This window comes from Lycorma delicatula, chromosome 7, assembly GCF_047948215.1.
Source record: "Lycorma delicatula isolate Av1 chromosome 7, ASM4794821v1, whole genome shotgun sequence".
Taxonomy (NCBI): Eukaryota; Metazoa; Arthropoda; class Insecta; order Hemiptera; family Fulgoridae; genus Lycorma; species Lycorma delicatula.
This window is the reverse complement of record NC_134461.1, coordinates 36,448,600-36,468,414: the sequence shown is the minus strand read 5'-3', so window position 1 is coordinate 36,468,414 and position 19,815 is coordinate 36,448,600. Positions and strand designations below refer to the sequence as shown.

The window sequence follows — 19,815 nt, the reverse complement described above, 5'->3', positions numbered from 1 at the left end:
AGCAAACATAAAAGTCAACATATACAGAGTGTATCACAAAGTTCTCCCAGGACTTTCATATTTTATTCTACTCGTGAAAATAATGGAAAGAGTGCATATAAACATATGTCCTAAAATGCTTCTTTGTGAGTTATGGATAGTGAAAGATTTTGCTTGAATTTCAGCTACCCCGGTGAAATGAGGTTGTACTGAAATTTTTAGGATGTTAATTAAGCAGCAGAATTAGTGATTTCTTATCCTTTTTGACCTGAAAAATTGAATAAAATAAGTCCCAGAATCATATCTACAGTAGTTTTTGAGAAATCTGGGCTGAAAAACCAATGAATTGGGGTAAAAACTTTGTTTTTTAAGTTTGACATACAATAGCTTTGTTAAATGGGTAATGAATACATAAAACTTTTAAACAAAACTTGTAGAGAATTTAATTTGGAGTGAATTGATTAAATATACGAGTGAATAAATATAAAAATATGGAGTGATAGATATCAACATAAGAATTAATATTCATGGATAAAATTAGACATGCTACATTTTCCAGATGTTACTGTGGTTATTTCACAAAATGAACAGGATGTAGAAGAAGATATTACAAAAAAAATGGATGTGATACTCCCAGGTACTATAATCAGAAACTAAACAAAGCAAAAACCAAAGTCATGGTCTGCAGCCAGGAACAGAAATGTGTAATATAAAAATAAGTTATAAAAATTTGATTTGAGTGGATGAATTTAAGTAGTAGTATCATCTTTCTGATGGAAGAAACAACAGAGATAAAAATTGAGAATTGTGTTAGAGAAGATTGATTTTAATAAGATGAAGATTCTTCTTTGTTCTACTAACATTTGTCAGGAGATAAAAAAGCAATCTCTTAAAACATATTTGTGGAGTGTGGCATTCTATGGAAGTGAAAGGCGGAGTATTGAGTACTAGATAAAAGAAAACTAGAATCTTTCAAACTGTGGTGCTGCAGATTAAGAGTGAAAGTTAGATGGATTGATAGAATATCCAACATAGAGATATTTTTGTAAGGGCTAATTAAAGGCAGTTATTCTGAAAAATATTAACTTAAAGAAGAGACATGTTTATTGGAGCCATCTTAAGACACAAGGAGCTGCCAAAAATCATTATGGAAGGAGCAGTAGAAGGAAGAAACAGAAAAAAGAGCAGACTGGAATACATGAAACAAATTATGAATGATGTTAGCTCAAGCTGTCAAGAACTTAAGATGAAACCACAGGATAGAAGACTTTGGAAACTTGCTGCAAAATAATACGAGGACTGGTAACAAGAAGTGAGATGGAATGACGGAACTACGTAAATTATCTCCAAAAATATGATTTCAGTTAAAAATTGTTAGAGTAAAAAAAAATAAAAGATATGAAATTTTATTTAATAGCTGTAAAAATATGTTAATAAAATTACAGTGTTTTGAATCTTCATAAAAATAATTGATTAATTTTGAACTATAGAAAGGGATTTTTTAAAATGTTTTCAAAGTTTTGTCAAGAGTCTTATTTTAACAAAAAAAAAAAATGGACTAATGAAAAGATAAGAAAGTTTCTTATCAAAATATATTTTCTTATTTTTTAAACCATTTCTTATTTCTAGTAGGCAATGTCATCTGTTATTGTCCATACTTTGTAAATTTTACTATTTAAATACCAAAAATGTTTATTTGCCTTTTATTATTTTCCTTTGTTGTATTTTTTAGTCATATTTTATGATTTTTTAAAAATTAATTTTTATTATTTTTAGTGCAATTACATATATTTTTGTTACTTATAAGATTCTACCAAAACTCTATCCAATTTATATGCAGAAATATAAATATAATTTTACTCAGTTTGTAGGTGACTGCTAATTCTTAAAGTATCTTTAATAGGAAACCAAAGTGGTGGAGGAGTTGGTTTATTTTCTAAAGAAAAACCGATAAAAGTTGAATATGGAGTCAATGATACAGAGTATGATAAAACTGGAAGAATAATCACTGCAGAATATGAAAAATTTTATTTCCTTACTGTTAGTGAGTAACATCTTATAAATTATTATCTTGTATTGGAATTTTAATTCAATATATTCTTTGTGTTGGTGATAGTTTTTCCGATCATTAATTTATTATAAAACTATTACAGACAGATATTCAATTTAGCAGATTTTGTTTTTTTATGAATAAGAAACAAAAATGGTATATATAACAAAATCACCCATGAATACTGACTGTAAAATAGCAAGCTTAATATAAATTCACAAATTTATACAAAAGATTTTTAATCTGTGGATGTATTACTGGTTATAAATTACTGTATCTGGTAACATATTGCCATTGCTAACATTTCACAAACTGATAGTTTTTTGTTGAACTGCATTAAATACTGATCACAGTTAAGCTTGGTATTAAAACAAATGTCAGTTTAAATAAATCATCATTTTCAAAATTTACCACTTGATTCATAATATGTTTACACTTATAAATAAATGAAAACATATGTTTACCTTTATTCATAATCAATAATCAATGCTAATTTCAGAATCAATAATGAAATTATTGATTTGGTAGATGAAATCTATTATGTTTCCATTTGATTCTTGTTTAGCATTATTCTTGTCTCTTTTTTCTGACTTAAAAGAACATCAATTATGTAGGTTGACTGATTTTTAAGCCTATTTATAATCTGTTTCTTATAGACTCTGAAGATTCAAGTTTATCACTTATAAAGAACTAATTGAAATATATTTCTTAATTTCCTTACACAAATGTAATATGAGACAATATATATTTGCTGATCATGAGGCTTATGAGAAAGTTTCAGATCAATGTGAATACCTTGAAATTTTATGACTGTTAACTTATTTTATGAATCTCACATACATAATTTTGTGTATTATATATTATTTTTGGGGATGGATAAGTATGCTACTCTATGGGAAACAAAAAGAATTGACTGGATGGATTAAAAGGAAACTATAATAATATTTTGATTAGAATTAGAATGACAAAATACAATTAATAATAGAAATGATTAAAAGGTTATATTAATATATTTAAAAGCAATATATATATATATACATCTCGATTTGTTGATTACTGAAGGATTGTTTAATTATATGTCGTCTTGGCGGTTTAAAATAATTTTGTAACATAATACTTATAACTTAACGTTAAAGACAGCAAACATAAAATAAAAAAATAAAACTTAAAGTAATGATCATCCAATTATTTTTACACGCCAGACAAAGGTGCAGAAAAGTTAATATTTTTTCTTAGAATATTGTATATAGGGAGAAAGTTTATTAACTTACCATTAAGAATTCAACCCCACCTTACAGTGATGCAGTTTTTCCTTTTTTGATGTATTTCAGATCTGGAAACTTAACAAGTACATGTACAAATAATAGAATTGCACAAAAAATTATCTTTTTCTCTAAATTTAAATAATACTGACTGCTTTGTAGAGCAACTACAAAATAACAGTAGCGCAAGCTTACTACCGTACTCATCCAAAGGAATATTAAATCTATGAGAACTAGTGTAATGTAATTTTGTCAATTGTCATTTTATTTTATGATCTTATTTTCAAACAGATTATGTCCTGAGTCATTTTAAGTACTGCAGAAATACTGGATTGTAAAAAATAGTTATTTACTTGTGTTTCTCAGGACTTGTAATGGTATATACTTGAACTCCAGATATAAAAAAAGGAAGTAAGGAGGAAAAAGAAGAAAAATTACTAGTCCTGCATGTTAAAGAATGTCATTCAATAATTTTTATCGAAGCTCAATAACAAAACATTTATGTAATTTACATTTACATGGGTAGCAGTGTAATGAAAATAGGTTTTTCATTTGGATTGATGAAAATCCACTGCACACTGGGAGCAGTTCCAATGTATCATGTATAACACACACAGACAAAAGTATACATACTCACACTATATGTACACATGGCAATATTGATACACTATGCTTAATTATTATTCTTGTATCAGTATATTTGTTTTCATAATAAAGTACAAAAATGGTGCATTTATTTCAGTACTTGATGGTTGTTAATAAAGTTTATTTAAGTAAATGATTCATGTTTGTTATCTTTTACAGGTTCATACAAACCTCATCGCGATTTAATGGATCTTTCGAAACGTTTGAAGTGGGATAGTCTGTTAAAAAATCATATGATAAAACTAGATAAAATAAAACCAGTAATACTGTCCGGAGGTCTACATATTGCTCATAAAAATAGAGGTAAGAATGTTTATTTGTTTTTTTAAATGTACTTCAACCTTTCTAAAATTTTCTAAAATTTCTGAATTTTCAAAATATACTTTGTAAGTAAAGGTCTGTGCTCTGTTGTTTTTGAAATAAAATAAATTAAAACAAGATTAATGCTTTAAAAACCATTTAAAAATGTTTATTTGAACTCTAAACCTAGATGTTAGTGGATGGATTTTGGGCGATTACTGGGGGTTGTTGGGTGAAGGGTAGGTGGCATTTTTTTGGGTGGAGGATGGATGCCCTGACAAATTTAACAAAATATTTAGTATATGCATTGTTTATGAAGAGAATAAAAAGCTCCACAGTCAAGCTTGTGAAATAATTAAATAATATGTATGATATTATGAAGAAAGAAGTTGGGAAAATTAGAAGATAACAAACATTACATATGCGTTCAAAAATGTGAAGTATCTCTGTAGCTTCAGGTTGTGGGATTTCAAGATAACAAATTCAAAAACTTCGAAAAGCAAAGCAGGATCTTCTTAAATTTAAATCGCGGTCATTCTTATTCAGAACATCAAAAAAATAAATAAAGTATAAACATCCAAAACCAGTTAGTGGGTTAGAGAGTTTTTATCAAGGCATTGTAAGACAAACAGTTTACGAGTTTCATGCAAAACATAATAATGAACTGCCTACATTAAATAAATTACGTGACGAACTTCAAAAGAGTATTCAATTTAGAGGGTCTAGAACTTCACTAGCAACTATCCTTAAGTGGCATAAAACTGATAATAGGAAAATTTTGATTGAGAAAGAAGACATCTGGTGGAAGATGATAGAATATTTAAGAAAAATACTTATTGCAGAAAAGAAAATTCCTTCTCTTATTTATTTAAATGAATGGTATTTTTAACTTCCCATTCAATGACAAATTCGTGGTCAGATGACAGTGTAGGAGTAAAAGTGCCGATTAATAAAAGTGATCGGTTAATCACAATCCACGCCGGAGAAGAAATGGGGTTAATTCCTAACACGATATTAACTTGGAAAACAAGTTCAAAAAGCGGTGACTACACAACAAAGTCAACAACAATAATTTCATGAAATGGGCATCTGAAAAATTAATTCCTGCTCCCCCCAACCCCACCAGTGAGTGATTGTTATTGATAATGCACCATACCAAAATTCACTTCTATACAAGCCTCCGAATTAAATGACAGGAAAAGTGACATGATTAATTGGTTAGATTTCAGTTTAATAAAGCAATATTAAAACCACATTTGCATGACATAATTAAAGAACATAGAAATTAAAAAATAAAGTACCATTTTGATGAACTATTAAAAAAATCTGATGTGATGTGGACAACACATGACTTCCTTGTACACCTATTAAATTACATTTACACACTTTTTTAAAATGAAAAATACATAAAATTTTATTTTATTAAAAACTTCGGGTATTTTTCATATTTTTTGTTACTACTGAATTATTATTCATCGTAAAAGTTTTTTTTTTTTTTTACAATGAAAGGTTAATAATTATTAATAAATCAATATATTAAAATTAAAAAAAAAAGTTAAAAAGAAAAGGAGATGAAGTCTGATTTGAACTGATGTGCCTTCCCCTTAGATCCAAATATTTCATTAATTAAAATTTTATTTCTCTATAACTCTGGAACCAATGAAAATAAGTACCACTTATAATATACCGTCTAAAAGTCTAAAATCCAATTTTTTTGGATTTTGGAAATTTTTTATCAAGTTGATTGCAATCAAAAGGGGAGGTGCACAACTAGATGTTACAGCAGTTCAAAATCCTACGGCTAATCGTTTTTGAGTTATACGAGATACATACATACGTACGCACCTACTTACATACAGACGTCACGCCGAAATTATGATGGAAACATTGGGGTAAAATTAATTTTTAAGGTAATCCCTAAGTGGTGATAATAAATTAAACAATTTTTAAATTGTTTTAAAAGTACAAAATTCTAAATTCACAAAGTTGTAATTTTTTTTAGGAAGGGGTTGGAAAGTTTTGGCTATTTTTTTTTAAGGAAATATTCCACTAAAAAATAAGATTTTGCATTTTAAATGCAATGGGTAACTTACAAGATAATTGTTTTTTTAATTTATTTAAAATTTAAATTTATCAACAATTAGAGGTGGATGGGCAACAAAATTTTATAGTGGTTTGAAAGACTACAGTATAATACAGATGCAAAAAATCTTCTGAAGTAAGATTTAGCTAGTCATTTTTTGTAGAGGGGTGAATATTAAAACATTTTTTGGAAAATAAATATTTCGGCCAGAACACCCCACCCCTTATCACAATTTTTCTCCTCGAGGGTAAAACCTGTCTATAAATTTTGAAGGTCCAAAGTTAAAAAAATGAAATACAGGCCACACACACATACGTATCAAACGTCCGTCTGACAAAAATTATTTTTTGGATTCGAAGCATTGATTATTTGCTCTTTTTCGCAGATTTAGAATTTATTTAAATAAATTTTGTTTTTTTGAGAAACATCAGGAAAGTATTCTTTTACGGCGGAGAGATTCTTTTGTAAATGCCTGAAAGCAATAACTTTTTTATTACATGGTAGAGTAGGTAATCTTTGTTATATATATTACAATTAAAAAGCAGTTTTTTTTTTTTATGCGTTATCTAATGTAAAGTTTTTTTGAAGAAAAAATTATAACGAAATTAAATTATAACAATTACAATTATTATAATTTTTTTCGTTCAGTTTCATTCCATCAATTATTTTTTATCTGACAAACTTCGATCGTTAAATTAGGCGTAAAGGCTGTACAATGATACTTGCTCCTGCGATTCAGCTGATCTTTTATTACTGTCAATTGCATCAGAACTTAACTTCTCTACTACTGTATTAACTGAGAATTAGGTTTTTTAACTTCGACTACTCTTTTTAGACTTCCTGACTTTTTCCTTAATTTCTCATTTTTAGACTCGGGTTTGGATATTTTGGACTCTAAAGCCCATATAGTCTTGGTAGAGACCATTTTTTGTATTGAGATTTAAAATGAAACATCGTTTTGACGCAATTGCCAGTTTGAGTTTTTTAATAGCCAGTTGTAAATTTTCTTTCATATTCTTCTCAAGATGATTCTTTTTGTAATATATAATTCAGCTTTCAGTTCTTCGCAGGTATATTTTTTTTCTTTAACTGATGCATAGAATTCATTATTATTTTGTAGTTTTATATCTTTTTCTTCAGAATCTCTAGCCGTTTTAAAACCAGAAGTTGTTTTTTCCTGAATTGATCTATTTTTGGCTCATCTATTTGTAAATTCTCATCCTTATATAAATACCAGAAGGATCTGCGTAACATTGCAGTTCTTAATGGTCAAATATTGCAAGAAAAAAAAAGTAAAAATATTATTGTTTATTATACACTTTTACTGTAGAATGATTTTTAATAGTACATATTTCGTTTGTAGTGACTGCAAATAAAACTTTTAATAATATGAATTCAATATAATTCAAATTTATATTTGCGTTACTCGATAACCGAATTGTGAATTAATAAAAACGTAACTAAAAAAATAAAATTTAAAAGTACTATTCATTGTTAAAATCTAGTTTTCAATTCGGAAAGTATACTCTTTCAGTTAAAAGAAAATGATCAAAATCGGTTTTCTAACGTCGGAGATATTGCGTAAAAAAATAGTCGAATTGATGACATCTTACTTTTTTGAAGTCTGTTAATAAGCATTAAATAGTTAACTCACACCGTCCACGTACATCAAGCTGAGGCGGTGAGACGTTGCTCTTGCGTTTCGTTTGACAAACGTTTGTGTATTGAACTGACACGATGAATATAACTCTCTACTTTCATTCCGTAAGAATCGACTGTTGTACGTTCTCATTTGTGAGAATCTACATTCTCGTTGTTGAAAAGTAATAAGAAACGATCATTGCTTTCTTGGCAACTTTCCTTTAAAAAAATCGCTGTTTCATTTGAGCAGCGCATTTAGTAGGCCTACCCATATTATAATTATACAATATATATATATATATATATATATATATATATATTTGTTTAGTAACTAAAATAAAAGTATTTACAACAAATAACTATTTTTGAAGTCGATGCCAGCCAACACAAGTGAAAGAAACCTATGATCTATATAATACAAATGCTACTTCAAACAATGCAGTGTAATCCTAATATAACAATAAAATGTGACATACAAAAATATGATATAATAATACTTTATAGATGCTTAGAAACATATATTATCATCAGGTGTATAGTGAATTAAAGATGAGGTATAATCGTGTGAGACACTCTTCAGATCCAATTTTACATGTGGAATTCCATTTAGCTGCCTAGCTGTCGGTTCAGTATTAAATGCTTTCCAGTAATAATATAATTTCATTATATGGGTATCTAAATATATACTTAATATGTTTATTTTTTATAAAATATAATTTTCAGATTTAACTCTATGTTATAAAAATAAACGTTATCCTGGATTCACTAACGAAGAAAGAGATTCATTTTCCAGTTTATTAGAAAGCGGATTTGTTGATATTTTTCGCAAACTTTATCCAAAAAGAGAGGGTGCATACACTTTTTGGAATCATGTGAAAAATTGCAGAGGTTTTAATGTTGGCTGGTGAGTTTCATGTATGCCTATTATGTAGAAAAAATATTTGTTTAAATCTACCTTGTCTTATATACATTGATTTTTATTTTACATTTATGTTACGTATGTTTCTTAATTAATGATTAACAATTCATTTTTATACGAGTAATTACAATAATCATACTACGCCATAATTTTAGATCCTTCTTCATATTGGATATTATATATGATACAAAAAAAAATCATAATACATGAGTAGAATAACATTATCTAGAAATTACTCATAACAACTATTCTAGTAAGATGCGATCATAAGAACAGATCATTTCTTCCATTGACTAGAGACAGTGGATATAATTCATTGTTGCTCTCAGAAAGAGATACGTTAACTTGTTGCTTTACACTCTGTTCCAATTTTTCTTATGACTGTTATATTGACTATTGTATCTATATTGTTATTGATGTATACTATTAACTTAAGTTTTTGCATATTATGGATAAAGAATAATAGTCATGACACAAGTGTTTTGTGTCACTATAACAATTATAAAAATATGAAATTAAATATCAGTAATAAAACAGTCAGTTTATCAAAAAGGCTAAACAAAATACAATGTATAAATCACATAATAATGATTATAAAGATAATAATGTTAGTGGCTGTAATTATAATGATATAAAGGATTTTTAAATATATCCATAAGAAAAAGAATTATTGGCATTAGGTTTGGCAGTCAAAAGGAAGTTGATAAGAGTAGAGAATTCAATGTGGTAGATTTAACATCGCCTGCCACTTCATTTAATGTATTAGAAGAAAATCTTGATGATCTTATGCTTAATGTTTATAAAACTGCTGTTCAATTAACTGAAGAAAAAATGACTGAAGATTCTGATGTTGTATTTCAAAAATCTGTTATATTTGAAACTCAACCTTTAGTTTTAAATAATTATAACTTTCAATTCTTTCATTTATTTGTACACATTAGTCTTATAATGCAAAAATTATACTTTTAGTAAAAGAGACATTAATAAACGTAGAAACCATCAATTATTAAACAATCCTGTTACTTCTAATCCATCATCTCAACTGCATGTTTTTTCTAAAGATTCATATTCATTAGATAAATAAAAAGAAATATCTTTAGAAAGATCTAATACAATAAAACAAACTTAATTGAATCAGAAAAAATACAAAAAATAATAATAGTAATATGTTCAATAATTACATTGAATGTTGTATAGGAAGAGTAATTGTAATATGTTTATTGACTGAATCTCCAATTAATTCTGATTGTAACCCATGTGATTGCAATAATATCAATTATTGCATGCAAATATCTAGTAATGAAAGTTTATTGTTATTAATTTAATTATGAAGACTGAGACTTTTTAAATTTAAGTTCAGATACTAAAAGTGTTCACCAAATTTTATATCATCAACAGTTTACCCATAGTAAGTTGAATATATGGTCAAGGTACATATTTCAATTGTTACCTCAAACTATTAAACTGGCCAGCTTGTACAGATGAAATATTTCGTAAAGACAACAGTCCATGTTACTTCAGATAAAAATATTATTAATACAATATTTAATATACATGATAAATTAAAAATATTGAAAAATCAATGCGAGAAAATTGAAGATTTAATAATAATTAAAAATTATGTTTAGATAATAATAAATATTCATATAAAATTAAAAAAAATAAATTAATAATAAAAATGTTAACATTCTTTAAACAACTGTAAAAATAAAATAACCAACGAATACAATTTAAATAATTTAGAATTTAATGAAAAGAATAGTTTTCATGAATATCAGGAGCTCATAAAAGTTTCAGAATTTAATTTAATTTTGGATTCATTCAATCGAGCTAATGAAATGAATGATGAAGAAAATGTAAAAAAACAAATCTTTGAACCTTTTATACTAAGCACAGCAATAATGCTGTCTGAATCATTTAGTAACAGTTAAATAATTCTGAAACTTTGGATAGTGTTAATCATCATGAATGATGATGATGACGACATCATGTACAAGGATAAACATGTTAAACAAATCGATGAAATAATTGATGAATCAATTAGCAAATTATTCGATAAGGAATACTGATAGCAATGTTCTAGTAAGGCATTAAAAATGACTCAATAAGATCAAATTACGTAGAGAATAATAATAATAAAATAAGATAGAAAAATGACTTATAGAGAAGAAAAGGTTAATGAATCCTTAATGAAAGGATTAATTAACATGACTGATGAAATGTCACTTACATTTGTACAAACGTGATCTAGTACAGCACACATTCATCAGAACGATGTCAGTTGTGAGATAGTAGTGAACCAATAAACACGTCATTGTGAGTCCTTTGTGTGTCCGAATTATTGTGTGTTACATATTTACAACTTTATTTCTTTTATTTAATTGTTAGTAACAAAATGCGTAGAGTTTTTTTAAATCATCCTAACAATTTTTGTTCTGTATGTGGTGAAGTGACGCTCAAGTCCCAAAGGTAAAACCTTACTCTATTAGTAAAAAAGTGTTATGAACTTTATTCAGGGTGTAAAGTCAGGGACCAAACAAGGACCCAGGTCCCACATATCTGTTGTTTCTCATGTTCTAGGCTTCTCACTGCATGGAAAAATGACACACAGCACATGCCATTTACTAACCCTATGATTTGGAGGAAACCCAAATATCGCTCTTCTGACTGTTATTTCTACTTAAACATTAAAGGGATTATGTCAAAATCAAAACATACAGTGGTGTACTCTAACTTGCAATTTGCAATGAGATCAGTTCCACACTGCAAAGAATTGCCCATACCAAAGCCTCCAGAACATGTGACATTAGATGAGAGAGCTCAAAAACTGATGAAAGTAATGAAGAAAAAGAAACAGATTCTGGAAATATAACTTTTAAACAAAGCAGTTCATTTGAGCCTCATTTACTGACTCAAGAAAATCTTAATCTCATATGAGATTTAAAGTTATCCAAAAAAACAGTCTGAAATGCTTGCTTCCAGGCTAAAAGGATGGAGTCTTCTTCAAAAGAATACAAAGATATATGTACTTATCGTAATGATCTTTCTGAATTTAAAAACTATTTTTCTGAAGAAAATGGCTTAGTGTTTTATGTCATTTCTTCTCTTATGGAGACATTTTGTAATGAACATAACCCAACAGAATAGTGCTTGTTCATTGATTCTTCTAAAGTTAGTTTAAAAGTTGTGCTTCTTCATAATGGCAAGAAATTCCCATCAGTACCAGTGGCTCACTCTGCTAGTATGAAAGAAACAATGAAAACTTTAAATTTATATTGGAAAGCCCTCAATATGCAGTGTATGAATGGAATATTTGTGGTGAGTTGAAGGTAATTGCATTTATTCTTGGTCTGCAGCTTGGTTACACAAAGTACTGTTATTTTTGTGTAAATGGGATAGTAGGGACAGAAAAAACCCTTTCATTAGAAAAGAATGGCCTAAACGCGAGTCACTCATTCCTGAACAGAAAAATGTGAAACATGACCCATTGTGTAATCCTAAAAATGTGTATCTACCTCCATTACATATCAAACTAGCAAAAATAAAGAATTTTGTCAAGGCCATGGACAATACTCCTGGTTTTGTGCACTTAAAACAGAAGTTTCCTAAAATTAGTGATGCAAAAATTGAAGAAGGAATATTCGTGGGTCCACAAATATGATCACTAATACATGATGAAAAGTTTGAGAAACTATTGAATCCACTGGAAAGAGCAGCTTAGCAAACATTCAAAAATGCTACTCAGGGTTTTTTGGGAAATCAAAAGTTGGAAAATTACGTGATATTTTCAATGATCTTATAACAACTTATAAAAATTTGGGTGGTAATATGTACTTAAAAGTACACTTCTGCACTCACACCTAGATTTCTTGCCAGAAAATCTTGGCACAGTAAGTGATAAGTATGGAGTACAGTTTCATCAGGAGATTTCAACTATGGAAAAGAGGTATCAAAGCAAATGAAATTCTAATATGCTGGCCGATTATTGTTGGACCATCAAGAGGGATGCTCCATGGGCTAAATATAGCAGAAAATCTTCATTTCTTACTTTCTAGATGAGTCACATTTTTGAATATTGTGTAGTTAAGAATGCAGAAAGTTTAAAATGTTTGAAATTATAAATGCCTGTCTCTTGGAAACCTTGTGTGATGGTGAAAACTGATATAATATTTGAGTTCCGGAGAAAAAATACTATCAGAATCACATTTCTTCTTTCTGAAACAAAAAAAAATTCTTTTGTGTTCCCCAGTGTTATTAAATCATAAGGAACTCTTCCAAAACTATTTGAATGATTTATATGCAGAACATGATTATAAGATATTGTTGCAAAAATTTTTTCTGAATTGATAGCATAAATTTAGCTGAATTATTTTTTAATCAATGTTAGCATTGTTCTGCAGTATTTCTTTCTAAAAATCAACTTAGTAAGCATATACAGCATCATTACAAAATAGATAATTCATTTAATTACAGTCTAATAAAAAAAGAGAGAAACTTATAAAGATAAAATTTAAGAATACAAGTTAGGAATTTGAATTCACATATACAATACCAACATTTAAATATAATATAAAAAATATCAACATCAGAAACCATGTTTTTTGTACTGAGAAAAATACTACTTCTATTACAACGATGCTATTTGTAGTAAAAACAACAGTAATGATATTTTAAATATAGCTACTTTTACTATTACTAATGGTATTAATACATTTGAATGTCAGTTATATATTATAGACATAAAAAACAAAAAAATTAGTAAATGGAGTAATTTATAAAAATATTAACAAACCATTCATGACAAATATATACAATGAATTTAAATAATAAGAAAATAATATAAAATCATAAATAATATTTAAGGCAATTAATTCATTAATTTTTATTTAAACCAGCTCCGGTTATCAAACATTAATCCATATACTTGATGTAATAACAAAAGATATGAGAACACGTAATGTTGATGATGAACTAAGAACAGTGTTTGGTAATAAAATGTATAATTAAGGATTTGACATCAAGACTTGATGGAACTATTGGTTTACCTACAGATCTGCAAGATTCATTTGATGTTCAAATCATAGATTCTGCCTTGTTATTGTTAAATCAACATTCATTGTTAAAAATGTACACTACAGCTGAAATTAAGTCTGTAGAATTGACTGATGATTTGTTTTTTAATTTATTTGAGTTTTTATCTGTATTTATGATTTGATTCCATCTAAGAATTTAAATTAATACATGGAAATTCTGCTGATTAATATTATTTTCTTGGATCTTCCTCTGAAGTGTCTCTGTGCCCTTCAACCTTATGTGAACTTCATCTTGTTCTCCTTTTCGCAAATAAAGGACCTCAGTAACGTCTTGTTCAAGTCTTTCAATAGTTCTGTGTATGTCCTTCCTTCAGCACTCACATCTATCGTCTTGGTCATCTCACCTGGAGCCTTAACCACTTGTGCTTTGGGTGTATTTCTTTCTCTGTCGGGAGTACTTCTTTGGGTATACCTGGATATTGTCTTTGGGTGTACTTCTTCTCCCTTTTCTTGTATCCTGAAAACTGCAATGATAAGGCACCTCGATACCATGTCCTCACCCTCACGACATACAGTTTCCTTTCTCTCCCAACGCCATCTCTTCCCCAACTAGTATACTGGACTTTTGTGCATCAACCAGAACCTGTCCTGATTTTAACCTGCCATCGGCTTCTAACCCCTCAGCCAAAAAATTCTATGAAGCAGATCCCCCTTCTTCTTGATGACTGTTTCATTGCCCCCTCCCACATCAAACACAGTTAATACATTAGCTACAACGTTTTCAAAGACAATACCTTTACTAACTGCTGTATTGTTAAACAACTCATTTGGCCACCTCTTCTGAAAAAACCCGGACAGGTTCTCATCAATTACACCTTCCATCACACCCCTGCCGATTTCTTCCTTCCCTCTTGCACCCTCACACTATGTAGATACATCTAAACGTTCAGATCCATCCCTATAATGCATGGAATCTACAGCACACCTCAGACCCACAAGTAACAACCTCAACCTTGTCCACACTCCTTAACTTTTTTCTTATTGTTGGGGTTCTGCCTAAGAAGTTTGGTAAGTGAACCTAGTTCCTTTTCCAAATCCTTCATAACATTTAGGTAGTCTTTAATAATATAAATGTATGTTGGGATATATATTACCCACAAAGAGTTTGGGATATTGCAAAAGTGTGTTGAACTTATTATTTATCATTTAAGTTTATTACCTTGAATAAATGTCTTACTACCTGTAATATAACTTCAAGATAGTAATATACTAACTGATGTCTAGTCTAAAAGAAACCCCAGAACAAAAAATACTAAGTTATTACAGTTACTGTCAAAAACATAAAACATAGAATAACACCACAAAACATTGAATAACATAAGTCCTGTGGATTAGTTTTTAATATTATTTAGTATTTACAGAGACTTAATAAACATGAAAAATCCATAAGTATCACTTACGCAGTAAAAATACACTATATATCAACAATATTAACGAAACGTGTTAATAAGTAGCAGTCAAGTAAGTTAAATTAAATTCAGCTGTTGTTCATTTCAAATCTGTGTGTGTGGATGTGAATTTATTACTCTTAAATAATTTATAATGTACAATATAGTAATTAAAAATAAATACAAGATTAATTTAACACCAATTAAATTATAAATACCAAAACACAGTTCCGATTTACTAAACACTTCATAATAACTAATAGAAACTAATATTGAGTTAACAATAAGATAATAACTGAAAAATGTATAATCCATGCAATTCAAGTTTACTGTTTACAAATGAACTACTCTACACTTTATAGAATACTGTCACTTTCACTCCTGTTCACAAATAACTCGTCAAACAGCTTCTTGTTTTCAACCACTGACTGCAATGGAAGTGGGGTGCGTTACCTTCACTAATTTGTTACCAAACACTTACTCCGAATGCTCTCGCACACTGTGATCACTTTTATTGCACAGTGAACTAAAAAAGTTGAAAAACTGTCACCCTGCTGGACTCTAGCAGTATTTATTTCTCCTGACCTGCAGTACCAGTACCGACCGACAGTATCTCTTTTGTGTAAGAGATTACAAAATGTGTAATCTCTTACACATTTCTTCTAGATTCTTTTTCATTTCCTCTCTTTTTTCTTTCTGGAAGCTTCTTCACCTGTTAAAATATTATTAATGATGATCTTCATAATTCTGGATAAAAAAAAACCACTAAACTTACATTAAAAAAAAAAAAAAAAAAAAAAAATTAAATTTGAATCATTTTTCTTAAAAAAATAAACATAAGGGTTAATTGTATTCATTTATATATAACGTAACTGTTTTGTTTTTCTTTTTCAGGAGGAGAGACCTGTTTGTTGTATCAAAACGTCTTACAAAACATGTTTGTGATAATATTATAAGAAGTGAAATTTATGGAAGTAAACATTGTCCATTAACACTATTTCTCAATATTTAAATAATGACACTAATATTTTTAAATAGTTGTTTAAGTGTCTGTGACTGAACGACTTTGATTTAAAGGCATTGCAATTTATAAATTAAAGATCTTTTCTAAACTAAACACTTACATAAAACAGATATTTATGTTTAAATTAGTTTGATACTCAAAAAGAATCTTTTTCATAACTTATTTTAAAACTGAAATTTATTTGTAATAAAACATTGTTTAAAGGACACCACACTTTACCTCCACACACACACACTCAAGTGTGTGGGTGCATTTGTGTGCAAGGATACCTACATATTTTTCTATATTTATAAAGTATTTACCACCACTGTAATAATAAATTTTAAGGCTTATCTAATTTTAATTTGAAGAGAGTTTGAGATTACTGTCTTAATACCAATTTTTACTTTGTTACCATACTGGTATTTGCTGATGTAGCAGGTGTATTTATAATGGGAAGGAATATAGAAATCAGTAAAAAGAAAGTAATTCTAATGCTTCCAAGTCCAAAACATCTATTTTTGTCAGACAGATGTTTGTGCGTATGTATGCATGTACGTACGTGTATAGGTGTACACATTGGCCTGCATTTAGTTTATAACTCTGAACCCCATCGACCAATTTTTTCAAACTTGATAGACAGGTTCTTTACTCCTTCTGGAGTAAAGAACATATTAAAATTTTTGGAAAAGGGGATGGGGGTGTTTTTGCCAAAATAAAATCTCAAATCTTTACTGGAGCACTGTTACAGAAAGCATTTTCTTAAAAAGTTTTTTTGAGATCACAAATTACCAAAAATTTTTATATAATATTTACCCCCTCCCTAAAAAATGGCTATGTGTTTTTATTTTTTTTTATCTATACCTTGCTTCAGAAAAGGAGTTAAAGGAAGTTTTTTGCATTTATATTTTCTACATCAATAGGCCTTCAAACCACTATAAAAATTGTTTATCCATCCCACTTCAGTGGTCTATGGTAACAGAAAATATTGTTTTTTTTAATTTATTTTAAATTTAAATTCATCTTGGAAGATACCCATTGCAATTAAAATGTAAAAACCTTATTTTTTTGATAACCCTTACCCTTTATTATTTCTTGAAAAAAAAAATAGAAAACATTTCACACCTTCCCTGAAAATTAAAACTTTGTTTATTTAGAATTATGATCGTAACTTTGTTTTTAAATAAAAGTTATTTTTGCAAATCAATTAAGTACTATTTTCTTAAAAATTAATCTTACCCAAATGCTTCCCCCTTTTGCATAGGAGACCTGAAAATTAAAAAAAAATTTTTACAATTTCAATTTTAATGCCCAAATTGTATTTTGTTAAACAATAAAGTCATTAAAATAACTTATTACCCCTTCACTGTTGGGGAAGCTCACAAATTAGAAAAAAAAAAAATTAAAAAAGTTTTAACCTTCATTTTAAGTTGTTTAAAACCAATTTTAAGTAATATTTTAATCATTAAAAAAGCCCCCTGCTGCATAAAACCTCAAATTCTTGAAAATTTGAAAACATATTTAAAAATTTTGTTTTTGTTTTAGTCGTTTGATGCAGCTCTCCAAGATTAACTATCTAGTGCTAGTCGTTTCATTTCGGTATACCCCCTACATCCTACATCCCTAACAATTTGTTTTACATATTCCAAATGTTGCCTGCCTGCACAGTTTTTTCCTTCTACCTGACCCTCTAATATTAAAGCGACTATTCTGGGATGCCTTAATATGTGGCCTATAAGTCTGTCTCTTCTTTTAACTATATTTTTCTACAGGGTTCTTTCTTCATCGATTTGCCGCAACACCTCTTAATTTGTCACTTTATCCACCCATCTGATTTTTAACATTCTCCTATAGCACCACATTTCAAAAGCTTCTAATATTTTCTTCTCAGGTACTCTTATCGTCCAAGTTTCACTTCCGTATAAAGTGATGCTCCAAACATATACTTTCTAAAATCTTTTTCTGACATTTAAATTAATTTTTGATGTAAAAAATTATATTTCTGACTGAAAGCTCATTTCGCCTGTGCTATTCGGCATTTTATATCTCTCCTTTTTTGTCCATCTTTAGTAATTCTACTTCCCAAATAACAAAATTCTTCTACCTCCATAATCTTTTCTTCTCTATTTTCACATTCAGTGGTCCATTTTAATTATTTCTACAACATTTCATTACTTTCATTTTGTTCTTGTTTATTTTTATGCTGTACTTCTTGCGTAGGACTTCTCCATGCCGTTCATTGTTTCTTCTAAATCCTTTTTACTCTCAGCTAGAATTACTATATCATCAGCAAATCATAGCATCTTTATCTTTTCACCTTGTACTGTTACTCCGAATCTAAATTATTCTTTAACATCATTAACTGCTAGTTCTATGTAAAGATTAAAAAGTAACGGGGATAGGGAACATCCTTGTCGGACTTCCTTTTTTATTACGTCTTCTTTCTTACGTTCTTCAATTATTACTGTTGCTGTTTGGTTCCTGTAAATGTTATTTAAAAATACGCATAAATAAATATGCAGTAAAATCTGAAAATGATTGAATTGGAGAATGAATTTTATGTAGCCAGGAAAGTTAAGCAATTCATTACTGGCTTTTATCATTACATCTTTTTTGGAACAGTTAACCTCTCTCTACATTCATAGTCTGGACCTTATTCTTTCAGTATATAAATAAGTTTTTTGTTTCTTGACATTTTTTAGTTTTCCAAACCTTCTTATTCTTCTACCAGTTTTCTTTTCATGATCATCTACTGCAGACTATTCTGGATCAAGAAAAAGTTTGGTATGAACTAATAAAATTTAAAAAATTTTTAATGCCATTAATAATTTTTTTATTCTGCATTCTGTACTTAAAATTGAATTGTTTCAGAATTTTCATTTTAAATAGAACTTGTACAAAAACTGGGTAATTAATTATTTTAAGTGTGTTTTTTAATGTCTAGTTTTTGTAAGTGTTGCAACTTTATATTGTTACTGTCAATAATATCCAAATCATTTTGAATAATTTTTATCTAGTTTGTGAAGTATGTTATGTCAATATCATGAAATTTCTATTTTTACTTAAATCTATATGATTTTTTGAAAAACACTTAACGTAAAACTGTTGTTTAACAGTTGATTTTCAAAGTCCAAGATTCTAAGGTTCAAATCCCAGTAAAAGTTAATTGCTTTCATCAGATATGTACACTAGACATACTGGTGCACTTTGGTGGTGAGGTTTAATTATCCATATGCCTGATTCTGTAAAAAATTACTTCTCATTTAATGTTATACATATCATCCCCATCTCATTGAACCATGAGGTGGGGTTGCTTATTGTTCAGTAGTTAAACAGTTTGCAATGTACACATTAGGAAAATAAAAGAATAAATACTTCTTTATAAAAAATACCTAATCAATATTTCAGACTGTGTTTTCATTACCTATATAACTCCAAAAAAAATGTTTATC

The 19,815-nt window shown here is 28.6% G+C and overlaps 1 protein-coding gene across 1 annotated transcript in view; it reads left to right on the top strand.

Annotated features, from left to right (window-relative positions):
* LOC142328276 (exodeoxyribonuclease-like) overlaps positions 1–16,431 on the top strand; it is a 37,742-nt gene extending 21,311 nt beyond the window's left edge. Inside the window, exons 4-7 of the mRNA XM_075371979.1 lie at positions 1,883–2,023; positions 4,096–4,239; positions 8,684–8,864; positions 16,255–16,431. Of these exons, the coding sequence (XP_075228094.1) occupies positions 1,883–2,023; positions 4,096–4,239; positions 8,684–8,864; positions 16,255–16,372 (584 nt within the window). The 3' untranslated portion in view covers positions 16,373–16,431. The remainder of the gene's footprint in view (positions 1–1,882; positions 2,024–4,095; positions 4,240–8,683; positions 8,865–16,254) is intronic.
* Positions 16,432–19,815: the final 3,384 nt, after the last annotated feature.